At 41.9% G+C, this 14,207-nt stretch overlaps 1 protein-coding gene across 1 annotated transcript in view; it reads right to left on the minus strand.

The window, feature by feature from the left end:
• Positions 1–214: 214 nt before the first annotated feature.
• LOC137443377 (NBAS subunit of NRZ tethering complex-like) overlaps positions 215–14,207 on the minus strand; it is a 133,956-nt gene continuing 119,963 nt past the window's right edge. Inside the window, exon 8 of the mRNA XM_068143015.1 lies at positions 215–1,202. Within this exon, the coding sequence (XP_067999116.1) occupies positions 1,077–1,202 (126 nt within the window). The 3' untranslated portion in view covers positions 215–1,076. The remainder of the gene's footprint in view (positions 1,203–14,207) is intronic.

Genomic DNA, 14,207 nt, shown 5'->3' on the forward strand with positions numbered 1-14,207 from the left:
GTGGGACCGGAAGTCACTGCCCCAGCAGCTGATTTATCTCAGGACCTGTCAGCTTCCATTAAGGTGGCTGTAAATTCAAACACAGCTCCAGTTAAGATGGCTCCTTTAAAGACTAGAAGTGGTTCCTCACTCTGCTTCTTGTTTGGGTGGGTGAAGGAGATGTTGGTTGCAGGGCTATTTGATTTAGGGGATCTTGACCCCTGTTCTGGTGAAAAGGTGGTGGTAGGTTATCCAGGGGTTCCCATTTCTCCTTCTCCTTGTCTTTGTCCTTATCCTCAGTTCCTAATATTGGAACAGGAGAGGGCCGTGAGACCCTAATCCAAATAGCAACATATTCAGCTTCTTCCTTACTAAAACACTTTTTAGAATTCACATGATGGTTCAAAGCTTGGCAAATCCAATCCTCAAAAGATCCAAAAACAGGCCAAAACACATGTGGTCTTAATGATTCTTTTGGCCATACCTCCATACAGTAGTGAATCATTCTTTCTTTTGATTTCCCTTTTCTCTGTCCATCATCCTCCCAGTATTGAATGAGCATTCCTAACAGACTCTCTGGAGGAATAGAAGGTAAAGCCTTCTCTCCATTCTGCCTTGACGACTTACTCTTCTTTTGTCCCATTGTCTCCTGACTACCACAAATATTACAAATAATAAATAAATAAAATAAAACTAAACTAAAATAAAACAAAACTAAAATAAAAAAACTAAAAAAAAATAAATCCAAAGAATTCCTGTTCAGGAATACCATTCCTGGCTACCACAAATACTCATGCGAGTGGAACAGTCTAAACAATTCCTACTCACGAATACGATTCCTGGCTACTACAAAAACTCATGCGAGTGGAACAGTCTGAACTATTCCTACTCACGAATACAATTCCTGGCTACCACAAATACTTATGCAAGTGGAATAAACCACAAATACTCATGCAAGTGGAACAATACCACAAATAATCATGCAAGCGGAATAATCAAAATAATTCCTACTCGTGAATACCCCTCTTCTTTACCAGCCAGAGCCACTGCGCCAGATCCACCGTACCTCCCCCCTTGCAGAACCTGAAACAGCGGGCTCAAACACTCAAACTATGGTAGCTGAATACAAATGTAGCCGAATCCTTCCCCCCCCAAGCGGTATTCTCACCACTGTGGTCGTCGTCACTTGGATCTCGTATACGAAGTTTTACAGGGTCCACGTCCTCCAATTGGACGTCAAACAAAAAAAAAGAAAAAACAACACCAAAAAAAAGGAAAATAAAATAAAAGAAAAAATTAAAAGAAAAAAAAATTAAAAATTTCTTTGTTTGCCTTTATTGAGTTCTGATCGTGCTGATCTTTCCGTCTTTTGACTACAATGAAGCCACAGAAAATGCTGTGGGGCGCCCCTTCATTTGCAGTTCAAAAGATGTGAAGGTTCAGACGATTCCCGGCCAACGCACCATTTGTTATAGATGACTCCAGGTAAAAGTTTTTGGTAACAGATTTATTGGCACTAAAAGATCGTAAAAAGGCAATAAAAGCAATAAAAGCAAGCAAAGCAACCGGTTGGGCATGTGAGGGTACAAAACTTCACCCAAAAAGCAACCTTACAATAGTTTTCTTCATCTTATATAGTTACATCATCTACATAAGCAAACTTATGCTAAATAGAAGGCAGGCATATGATAATTAGTCTTAGAATAGGTGGTCAAATCCCTTCTCCCTACATTCAGTGTGGTAAGGGTCAAAGCATCCACTTTCACGCATGCCCAATTGTGCAGGCTTCTTATCTGAAGAAAACAAATTCCTAGTTCTGAATGTTTATCTTTAAGACAGCTCCTTCTCAGCCGTGATGTCTCCGATTAACCAGACAGTATCCTTGCAAGTCTGCAAGATAGGTTTCTTTCCCTTTACCCTCTAAACAGGCCTCACAAGATCCTGACCCTTAATCCCAGTGCACTCTAAGTCTTGTAATTTTAACACAAATCACCAGTATATTCATCACACCCATTCAGAATCTGATTCATCAGTTGGAGAGTGAGAAAGTCATCAGTAAAACTCATTCTCCTTTCAACAGTCCAGTGTGGCTTGTGCGGAAGCAGAATGGAGAGTGGCGTCTGACGGTCGACTACCGAACCCTAAATGAAGTGACACCACCTATGAGTGCAGCAGTACCAGACATGATGCAGCTACACTATGAGCTGGAATCCAAAGAGGCCAAATGGTATGCTACCATAGTGTGGAAGACAACAAGTTTGTCTCTCTTAGTGTGAGTCAACAAAGATAAACTGATAGCAGAGCCACTGGTAAGAAGGTGGAAAGAATTCTGTCTACCAATCCTGGATGCAAATAAGCTTGTGATTGCATCATGATAACACGGGACTACAACAATGGACCCAAGGACCCAGCCATCACACCTTTAGGGCAAGATAATCTCCACCCATCAAGTACCCTGGGCAGGGTGACACAATGGGTTTTACCACCTGTTTCCTGAGGTGTAAGGAATGTGGGGGGCCTTGTCTGGATAGAGATGGGGGAGACGGAGATTCCCCCCCCATCCAAAATCTTGCCCAAACACACAGCAATACACAGAACCTAAGGATTATTTCCTGCCCCTGGAATTCCTGAGGGACAATATTTGAATACATACCTAAGGACTAAAAACTGTATAAAAGACTGGAGCAACTACTGGTTTGTAGAGAGAAACAGAGGAGAGAAACAGAGGAGAAAAACAGGGAGAAAAACGGAGATGAAGGAAAACACAGGAGACGGGCCATGCCGCTGAGAAGAGAAAGCCGGGACAATGCTGCTCTGGAGAAAAGAAGCTGCCCGGAGGACCACAGATCCAGCCAAAGCCTCAGCACCCTTTCTCTACAGACCCAGGCTGCCCAGAGGAGCCTCAGCACCGTTCCTGTACCAACCCAACATCTCCCCAGAGGACCACAGCTCTTCTCCAGCCAAAGCCTCAGCACCCTATCTCTACAGACCCAGGCTGCCCAGAGAAGCCTCAGCACCATTCATAGTTTCATAGTTTCATTCAGGGTTGGAAGGGACCACAAGGATCATCTAGTTCCAACCCCCCTGCCATGGGCAGGGACACTCCACACTAGATCAGGCTGGACAGAGCCTCATCCAGCCTGCTCTTAAACACCCCCAGGGACGGGGCCCCAACCACCTCCCTGGACAACCCATTCCAGGGTCTCACCACTCTCATGGTGAAGAACCTCCTCCTCACATCCAGCCTGAATCTCCTCACCTCTAGCTTTATTCCATTCCCCCTAGTCCTATCACTACCTGAGATCCTGAGAAGTCCTTCTCCAGCCTTCCTGTAGGCCCCCTTCAGATACTGGAAGGCCACAATTAGGTCACCTCGGAGCCTTCTCTTCTGCAGACTGAACAGCCCCAACTCCCTCAGTCTGTCCTCATAGGAGAGGTGCTCCAGCCCTCTGATCATCCTTGTGGCCCTTCTCTGGACACGCTCCAACACCTCCACATCCCTCTTGTAATAGGGGCTCCAGAACTGGACACAGTACTCCAGGTGGGGTCTCACTACAAACCCAACATCTCCTGCAGCACCGTTCCTCCACAGACTTTAACTGTCTTGGGGGGGATGAGGGGTGTGGTAATATAATTCCTTTCCTCTTCTCTCTCTCTTCTCTCTCTCCCTCTCTCTTTTCTCCCTCTCCCCTTCTTATGTCCACTTTATTTATGTAATAAATAGTCTAGCTGTTGATACTTTGGCCTCGTTTGTGCCTCTAATTTCACTACACGGGAATATTTAAAAGAACTGTGTCTCCGGACGGAGACATTTAATGTCTCCGGACCTTGACACATAAACATTGCTAATGCATTTTTCTCTATTCCCATAGCAGAGGAATGCAGGCCTCAGTTTGCTTTCACCTGGAGAGGAATCCAGTACACTTTCAACAGACTGCCAATGGGCTGGATCCATAGCTCAAGCATCTGTCATGCAGTGATGCACGATGCTCTGGAGAAAGGCGGTGCTCCAGAACACATCCAGTTCATTGATGATATCATCGTCTGGGGTAAAACTGCTGAGGAAGTCTTCGAGAAAGGTAACAAAATCATTGACATTCTTCTGAATGCAGGTTTTGCCATCAAACGAGACAAGGTGAAAGGACCTACCACAGAAATTCAGTTTCTGGAAGTGCGGTGGCAGGATGGACGCCGACACATTCCAGGGGATGTGGTAAACAGAGTCTCTACCATGGCAAATCCCTCAAACAAACAAGAGACCCTACGTTTCTTGGGGATAGTGGGATTTTGGAGACTGCACATTCCTGGATACAGTCAGATTGTGAAGCCTCTGTATGATGTGACTCGAAAGAGAAACAATTTCCACTGGGGAACTGAACAACAAGCAGCCTTTGACCAGATAAAGCAAGAGGTGATTCAAGCAATGGGTCTGGGACCTGTCCGAGATGGTCCAGGCATTAAGAACATTTTGTACACGGCTGCAAGTGACAATGGTCCAACCTGGTGCTTGTGGCAAAAAGCTCCAGGTGAGACACGTGGACGACCTCTTGGTTTCTGGAGTCGAGATTACAGAGGTTCAGAGGCTAATTATACTCCAACAGAGAAAGAAATTTTAGCTGCCTATGAAGGAGTAAAAGCATCTTCTGAGGTAATTGGAACAGAATCACAACTTCTTTTGGCTCCAAGATTACCAGTTTTGAATGGGGTGTTCAAAGGCAAAGGTTCCACACCACATCATGCCACAGACTCAACATGGTCTAAGTGGATGGCTCAGATAACACAGAGAGCTCAAATGGGAAATCTTGAAAGACCTGGTCTAGTGGAGGTGATCTCAAGTTGGCCTGAAGGTATCAACTGTGCTAAACCTCCAGAGGAGAAAGTAACTCGTGCTGAGGAAGCTCCTCCTTACAATGACCTTTCTGATGATGAAAAGAAATATGCTTTGTTCACAGACGGTTCCTGTCGTCTTGTTGGAAACAAGCAAAGGTGGAAGCCTTTAGTGTGGAGTCCAACATGCCGAGTTGCAGAGGCGAAGGATGGAGAAGGAGAATCCAGTCAGTTCACAGAGGTAAAAGCTGTCCAGCTAGCTCTTGACGTGGCTGAACGTGAGAGATGGCCAAAGCTTTATCTCTACACCGACTCATGGATGGTAGCCAATGCTCTATGGGGTTGGCTAAAGAACTGGAAGAAGAGTGGTTGGCAGAGGAAAGGAAAACCCATTTGGGCAGCCGACCTGTGGGAGGACATTGCTGACTGAATCGAGAGAATTCCAGTGAAAGTGAGACACATCGATGCTCACATTCCTAAGAGCAAAGCTACTGAGGAACAGCAACACAACCATCAGGCAGATCTAGCTGCAAGAGTTTCTCAAGTAGACATGGACTCTAATCTTGATCTCGACTGGAAACACCGAGGTGAGGTATTCTTAGCTCGGTGGGCTCATGATTCGTCAGGACATCAAGGCAGAGATGCAACATACCAATGGGCTCGTGACAGATCCATAGACATTTCCATGGATGCTATCACACAAGTCATCCATGACTGTGACATTTGTGCTGCTATTAAGCAGGCAAAACGACTTAAGCCCTTGTGGTATGGTGACAGATGGTCCAAGTACAAGTATGGTGAAGCTTGGCAGATTGACTACATCACTCCACCACGTTCTCGTTCTGGTAAGCAATACGTGCTTACTATGGTAGAGGCAAACACTGGATGGTTGGAAACACTATCCAGTTCCACATGCAACTGCACGCAACACCATTCTCGGTCTGGAGAGACAAATCCTGTGGAGACACGGAACTCCAGAGAGGATTGAGTCAGACAACGGAACTCATTTCTAGAACAACCTTGTCAAGAACTGGGCAAAAGGGCACGGTATTGAGTGGATATTCCATATTCCCTACTATGCACCATCTTCAGGGAAGATTGAACGCTACAACGGTTTGTTGAAGACCACTCTTAAAGCCATGGGGGGTGGATCTTTGAAAAACTGGGAAAAACATTTAGCACAAGCAACCTGGCTGGTAAATAGTAGAGGTTCAGTGAACCTAGCTGGACCTGCACATTCAGATTTGCTACAGAAAGTAGAAGGTGATAGAGTTCCTGTGGTTAGAGAAAAGAACCTGTTAGGTAAAACATTTTGTGTATTTCCACCCTCAGGAGAGGCTAAACCTGTCCGAGGGGTGGTTTCAGCTGAAGGTCCGGGTCACACTTATTGGGTAAATCAAGAGAATGGTGAAATTCAGTGTATTCCACAAAGAAATTTAACTTTAGCTGAACGAGGTTAATTTCAAACTGTTGTACAGCTACACCTCGTCCAAAGGAAGAATCAACGAGGAAATCTACGGTGCACGAACCCTGAGAACCCTGAGATCCCTGAGAGCCCTGAGTCAACTAAGAGATCCTGAGATTCCCTATTTCCCTTTTCTTCGCTTTGTCAGCGAAGAAACACACTGTTTTCCATTTTTTTCTCATTTTCTGATTTTCTTGGACTTCTGAATCATCTATATCTGAGCATAGCCGGAATGGACTATGAACTTTATTCACGAACTGTAAATATCGTCTTGGATTGGATGGACAGTATGAAGAGCCAATGAAATTGTTTAGAAGGGGTGGACTGTGACTGTTTGAGGCTGTCCCCTTAAGAAAGGGAATATTGTGGTCAGATGTTTGTAAACTAAAAGACGGATCTAAACTAATTTCATTGGTAGATTGGGGGGAAGCACCTTTTGAACTGGGAGTACAGCAGAGAATCCTGGGTATTCCTGCACTGTTCTAGCCAGTGTGTCTTCCCCCTCCTTCGGTGGCTTGCAGCTCGCAGCTTCTGGGCTTTCGGCCAGGCTTGACCTTGAAACTGATAAACTGCAAGGCCTGTATTAACCGCTTTCCAATTAACACATAACTGCTTTTAATTTTTTTTCTGTCTTTTCTCTCTTTCTAACCCTCTCTGGGGAAAGGGGGAGAGAAGGGGGAGCAGAGGTGGGGAACCCCCTCAGCAGAGGGGGGAACTCTCATTTCTGTGCTACTTTGTTGTATATTTCTGCATATATTGTAAATACTGTAAATTCTGTATATATTTCCCTGCGTTTCCCTAAACTGCTTTGTAAATATACAGCACTCACTGCTTTGCTAATTCAGCTGTGAGGTTGTTTTTTTTTTCCTTCACTTTCCGGGGGGAGGAGAAGGCCCGGCCTTTCCCTTCCAACCCTATGACAAATGATTATGTGAATTACCAGGGAAATTAGCATAAAGCAAATATGTATAAATTCTTGACAAAAAGCCCACCCAAAACCAAGGGAGTTGGTGAAGAGGAACATGAAAACACAGGCAAACACTTTCAATTTATTTCCAAAGTCGTGTTTTCTTCCACCATTAGGCAATAAGGACCTACAATAACAATTCATACTGCAAATATGTGATCATAAATAATAAATCTGTTTTGTTGCTTTATGAAGAGAAATACACTGTGAATACAAAACTCTACAAAAGGCTGGAAGATTACAATATTTCAAACCTAGAGTCTGCAAGGAACAAACTATCTCTTATGTTGGGGGAGTGTTTTGGGGTTTGTTTCTTTTTCATTTCTTTTGGGTGTGTTTGGGGTTTTGGTTTCTTTGGGGTTTGCTTGTTCCGTTTTTTTCTATAGTAGGAATGTTGTATGCTTTTAAAAATCACTGCTGAGACATAATAGTTGAAAACTGAAACACTGGAAATAGGAAAGCAGCATATGACATGACACTACTGCTTCAAGACCATCATGTTAGAAAGTAAGTGAATCTTACAAAGACAAAATCTTGCCCAAAATGCCGGTATGATTAAAGATATGACCTAAGTGGAATCCCAGGGATATTTTCTGCCAACAAAGCCACTAGAAGAGATTCAATTGGCAAGGAGTGAGAGTTAAGCTATTAGCTTTGAATTAAGAATGAGATGTTGCTAACACACAACCTTAAAATAACATTACCTGATGTTCTCATTTCTGGTTCAGAAATTACACAAAAAATATTAATAGAATTAGGCTAGGCAGTGTACAGCATCTATTCTACAAAACCATTGTGTATTTGAAGAGGTACCATAATCACTACCTACAATTACCAGCATACTCATAAATGGGGTGAAAATACAGTTAATAAATGTTATTGCAGCTATACATTTTAAGGTCAGTCACCCACAAAATTAAATCATATAGTCATCCAGGATGTCTGCAGTATTTATAGACAACTGAATGTTAATATATGCATGTTAGGCTAGAAATTGCCTTGAATTTTTACTGAAGATATTTTTAGGTAGATTCCCAAAAGATGAAACTTGGTTACAAAAGTGACAATCTTTTAATAGCCAGCAGCGGATGAAACAATGACAACAAAGTGACTTTAAGCCTAAATAAAAACATCAGGTGTAAGTCAATTCAACTTAGTTACCAGTGCAGAAGTCAGTGTTGCTGCAGGAAAAAAAAATTAAAATTTGCAAGAACCTGCTATTAAGTAATAAAACCAAAATAATTTGATGAGTTGTCCATGAGTTGAACAATCTGCTCTAGTACTCTGTTTTAAATGCTTTTCTGCTTTGTTTTTAATCAGCTATTCTAGCATGAGTGAGAAAATTATTCATCCCGAGAGAAAATATTTTCATATTTTCTGCCTTGTGTTCTCTTAACACACTGTCTCCTGTGGAGTAAGATATTGACAAATCAGGTTTAGGTAGAAAAATCTCAATTTCACCTGACAGCTGTTTTAATGATACCAACATATGATAAGTAAAAGGTCAAAATGTCAACTGAAAGAATGTCTCTGAAAAAAGACAACTACTACATAGCTTTGAGTGAAGTGCCTACCAAATTAACTTCCCATTTGCAGTCATCACTGCTGTCAGTAAATAATGTTGCAGTTTAGGTAATTATCCTAACCTTTTATTTATCTCCCATTTCACTTTTAGAATAGTCTTTAGAATAGAATAGAATAGAATAGAATAGAATAGAATAGAATAGAATAGAATAGAATAGAATAGAATAGAATAGACCAGGTTGGAAGAGACCTTCAAGATCATCGCGTCCAACCTATCACCCAACACCGCCTAATCAACTAACCCATGTAACCAAGCACCCTGTCAAGTCTCCTCCTGAACACCTCCAGTGACGGCGACTCCACCACCTCCCCGGGCAGTCCATTCCAATGGGCAATCACTCTCTCTGTGTAAAACTTCCTCCTGACCTCCAGCCTGAACTTCCCCTGGTGCAGCCTGAGACTGTGTCCTCTTGTTCTGGTGCTGGCTGCCTGGGAGAAGAGACCAACCTCTGCCTGTTTACAACCCCCCTTCAGGTAGTTGTAGAGAGTAATGAGGTCACCCCTGAGTCTCCTCCTCTCCAGGCTAAGCAGCCCCAGCTCCCTCAGTCTCTCCTCATAGGGCTTGTGTTCCAAGCCCCTCACTAACTTCGTTGCTCTTCTCTGGACTCGTTCCAGCAAGTCATAAGCTTGAGCTATATTGCAGCACCCGAGCCATGTACAGACTCTGGGACAAGCATACACGCCTATTATGAAACTTCATTAGAACATGATAAAGTTTAAGTATAAGGCTCTATCCTTTTAAATTGCACAGTTACTGGACTGGATACATGAAAATATTTCTATATCTTACTAATTTAAAGCTTGAAAACTATGGGGGCCAATCTAGCATTTACCCTCAACTATCCTAAATAAATAAATAAATAAAACCAAAACAAAACATCAACCAACCAACCACAACAGAAAGCAAAAAAACCCAAAAACAACAACAACAAAAAACCCACAACCCAACACCCAAACTAACCAACAAAACCAAAGTCAAACAAAACCAACAACAACCAACCAAACAAAAAACCAACCAACCAAACAAAAAAAACACACAAACAAAACCTCCACTGCCAATAGCCAGACCACCAGATGCCAAAGAGATGAAGGATGAAGGAGACAGCTCTTGCACTTGATGGGAATTAAGACTTGCCCGAAAAGTAACCTATACTGTCAACTCAGAGAAGAAAAAAAAAGGCTAAATTATTTGTCTTCTAAGATGAATAGACAATTTCAGTCAGGCTTCTTGCAAAATTTATTATGTTGTGACTGTTTGAGGCTGTGCCTTTAAGAAAGGGACAATGCTGGGACACTCTGGCCAAATGTTTTGGTGAAGACAATGAAAACATTGATATTCTAAATGAATTCAATTGGTAGATTGGTAGAATGCAGTTTTAAGTTTTAGCGCAGCTGGAATTTTTTCTCAGTTTGCTCCTTTCCTTCTCCCTTCCAGCTTGGCTGCTTCTGGGCTCCTTGCCAGAGCGACCTTGAACACATAAGCAACTAATCCTACTAATAGGCCTACTAGAATTCTGCTTTATTAATAACTGCCTTTTTCTTTCTCTCTAGCCCTTTTTGGGAAAAAAGGGGGGTACGGGGAGAGAAGGGGGGGGTACATGGGGGGAACCCTCCTCTGTCCGGAGGAGGGAATTTTGTTCCTGTCTTCTTGTTTTTTTACTTTGCTATATATTTCTGTATATATATTGTAAATACTGTATATTGTGTACATATCTTGCATTTTCCACATTGCTTGTAAAATATAGCATTCCTTCTGCTTCTCCGGCTGAGTTAGCTGTGGTTTTTTTCCCTTTGTGGGGGAGAGAAAGCTAGGCCTTCTCTCTCAACCCACCACATATGTCCACTGACTGGAGAAAAGAGTCAGAGAAGCACAGACAAGGAAAATAAGAAAAGGTAAGGCCAATGGACTAGGGAAAAACTGCTTCAAAATGCTCTTGGTCACCTTTGTACTGTTTCCCAGAGAAGAAACAAACCCTTTGAAGAAAGAAAGCATTAGTACTTAACCCAACTACCTCCCTTGCATGAAAAGCTACAAACACATCTCCAGAGGAGCACAAGCAAGCTAGACCTCAAATCCCTGCTGAAATGAAAGACTGGTTTGAAGATCTTCCTTTCTAAAAGAGTGTTTCTGAACAGCTGGCTCAAGAAAACACTCTGCTTTCAGAAGTAGGATTTAACAGAATAGCTTATATAACTGTTGAGAAACAAAAATAAGCAACACTGTAACCATCATCTTCTTTTTTTAAGTAACATTTATCTTTGAGAAATAAAAAACCTCAAACAAACCCAACCATTTAACAACATCTCCTTTCTGAGTGATTTAAATGTTATTTGGTCCTAGCTTTGTAGTGTTGTGTGCTTAACAAAGAAAAAGGAGGATCTGTGATACACTGGCTTATCTGTATCAAACACACCCTAATCAGAGGAACACAGTTGTCACAATCTGACTGCAATGTCAGTAATTGCTAGATTACTATTTCAGGGATGATACTGGAAGATATTAAAAAATGTCCAAAATGACTCCTAGTTCAGAAAAGATTATTTGTGCTTTAAACACAGTAGTGTTTAGCGAGCTCTCAATTTTTGTTAGCTTCGATATTTATCCATTGTTTGAAAGAACATTTATAGAGGCATCAATGAGGAGTAAGCAAATCAATGAGCAAAACTCATAAAATGTGATTGGTAAAAGAGGAAATTAAAAGGGCTACAAAAATATCTGGAAAGTGTCTTAGGAAGAACAGCAGAGCCAATAGCAAAAAGTTCTGAAAAGTCACTCAAAATCAGGAAGCCATTGAAAAGGTATGAAAGGAGCACTCAGTCTATAAATTGGCAAGATCTTTATGTAATCCTCAGTACTGAAGGACATAGAGGAGAAAATTTGGAAGAGCTACTTGTTAGAAGAAAAAATCTGGGAAGCGTCAGTCCAATTGGCCAAGTTAGAATCAAATAATCATAGAATCAGTCAGAGTTGGAAGAGACCACAAGGATCATCTAGTTCCAACCCCCCTGCCATGGGCGGGGACACCCCACACTAGATCAGGCTGGACAGAGCCTCATCCAGCCTGCTCTTAAACACCCCCAGGGACGGGGCCTCGACCACCTCCCTGGACAACCCATTCCAGGGTTTCACCACTCTCATGGTGAAGAACCTCCTCCTCACATCCAGCCTGAATCTCCCCACCTCCAGCTTCATTCCATTCCCCCTAGTCCTATCACTACCTGATATCCTGAGAAGTCCTTCCCCAGCCTTCCTGTAGGCCCCCTTCAGATACTGGAAGGCGACAATTAGGTCACCTCGGAGCCTTCTCTTCTGCAGACTGAACAGCCCCAACTCCTTCAGTCTGTCCTCATAGGAGAGGTGCTCCAGCCCTCTGACCATCCTTATGGCCCTAAGTTATGTGCTTGTACACTACCATGAGCAGATAGAATTCACCCCTAGGTTCTCAAGGAACACAAAAATGAAATTATGTTATAGGCAAGCTAAGGTGCATCAACAAACTTTATAAAAAATGAAAAGAAAAAAATCCACTGTGCATGAGTGCAAGTTGCATTGTGACATAAATGGAGACAGAAAACAAAAACAAAACAGTGGGGAGGAAAACTTGCTTTGTAGTCACTGAATAAATGTGAGGTGAAAGTAGACCTAATTCTGCCTCTTACAGAGAGACTGATAGAAGCTTCCCTAAGCAGCAAGTAAAAGAAATTTGAAGCAGGTTAAGTGTACAGAGCACAAGTTCATTCTAAAAAATGCATCCTTTCACATAGTGACTCGAAGGCCAGGCTACTACTTTGTAAAACTGAACTCCCAGCTTCTTTGTCAACTGCAGGCTTCATCAAAAGCATCACTAAGGAGAATCTCTGAGGTTGCTGTTTCAATATAATGCCAGTTGCAATGCATGAAAGGACAGGAATGAAATTAAATTTTCTTTAAATAACAGGTAATAGAATTAAAAAAACCCTACTAATTTTCTGCTATCAGCAATTTTCCTCGTGTGCTATTAATTACAGAGTTACCATACCTCTCTGCAACTTTACCAGTATTTGTTAAAACTGGTGCTTGGTGCTCTAAGAAAATGCTTGCCTCCCACTTAAAGTCTGTAAAATACTCCTCTCCAAACCCACAGAAACATCTCAGCATGAGATTAGCATGAGGAATAAAATATTAATTAACCTTAGAGTAATTAAATTTTTCATTCTTTTCCAGAGCAAACAATCTTATAGATATATTTATTCTGGTCACTTATCAGATCATCAGGATAGGACAAATGAGAAGATAAGCTGTTAGGTGCAAAAATTATCCATAAAATTTATTTCTCATCTATATGTTTTTTCTTCTCATTTATTAAAACTGCAAAGTAGGGAGTGGTGAATCAGAGTGGTAGTGGGGAGCCTTGATAATGTTGCATAAAAGGCCCAACAGCAGAGAAAACACTGGGCTGCTGCTACCATGTAACCACAAAGGTAAAGCACATCATCATAGCGGCTGCTATGAAGAAAGCTAACCTCATCCCTGAGATGACCAGTACAGACCTAAACCAAACATAAATACAGCTTCTCAAAGAGCAATGACTGTCTTCTAACCAATGTTTTCTACAGCCAGTCCATTTCTGGAAATGTTGTTCTTGTATCTGGCATTATTCTTACAGACCTTACCTGTGGTTTCATTAGGTTGTAGACTTCCTTTAATATCTTCCTCAGGAGAAGAAACTAATATAGCTTGGATGCCCTGAACTGTTGTAACAACTAAAATTCAAATTTGTCTTGAGTATAGAACTAAAGCAGTATTGGGTACAAACCTGAAGCAATATTTCGCATACAAATTCCTTTCTTTCTCTTAAAAGCAAAGTAAAAACTTCTTCACAAAGAGAAATTATCACATTGATTTCCTTTTCGGTATCAACAGTACAATAAAAATTAAAAAAATAATGAGAATTTTGGGCAATTTATGATTATCTTTACATGTGCAGATATTAGCTATCAGTATTTCATGTCATGGTAATAACAACAAAAAAAAAAAAAAAGAGTAAATTATGCCAGAAGTACTCAAGTACTATTTTTAAAGCTTTATATAATGTCAAAGCAAACACAGGAAACGTAGACTGCATGCGTCTATACAACCTCTTAGAAATTCAGCTAGAGTTTTCACAGTATCGCAGTATAGCCAAGGTTGGAAGAGACCTCGAGGATCATTGAGTCCAACCTATAAACACAGACCCATGACTAGACCATGACACCAAGTGCCACGTCCAATCTCCTCTTGAACACCTCCAGGGATGGTGACTCCTCCACCTCCCCGGGCAGCTCATTCCAATGACTAATGACTCTCTCCTTGAAGAACTTTCTCCTCACCTCGAGCCTAAACTTCCCCTGGTGCAGCTTGAGACT

The sequence above is a fragment of the Melanerpes formicivorus genome, unplaced genomic scaffold (assembly GCF_026170545.1).
Source record: "Melanerpes formicivorus ecotype bairdi unplaced genomic scaffold, bMelFor1.0.p_v2 SCAF_9, whole genome shotgun sequence".
Classification (NCBI taxonomy): domain Eukaryota; kingdom Metazoa; phylum Chordata; class Aves; order Piciformes; family Picidae; genus Melanerpes; species Melanerpes formicivorus.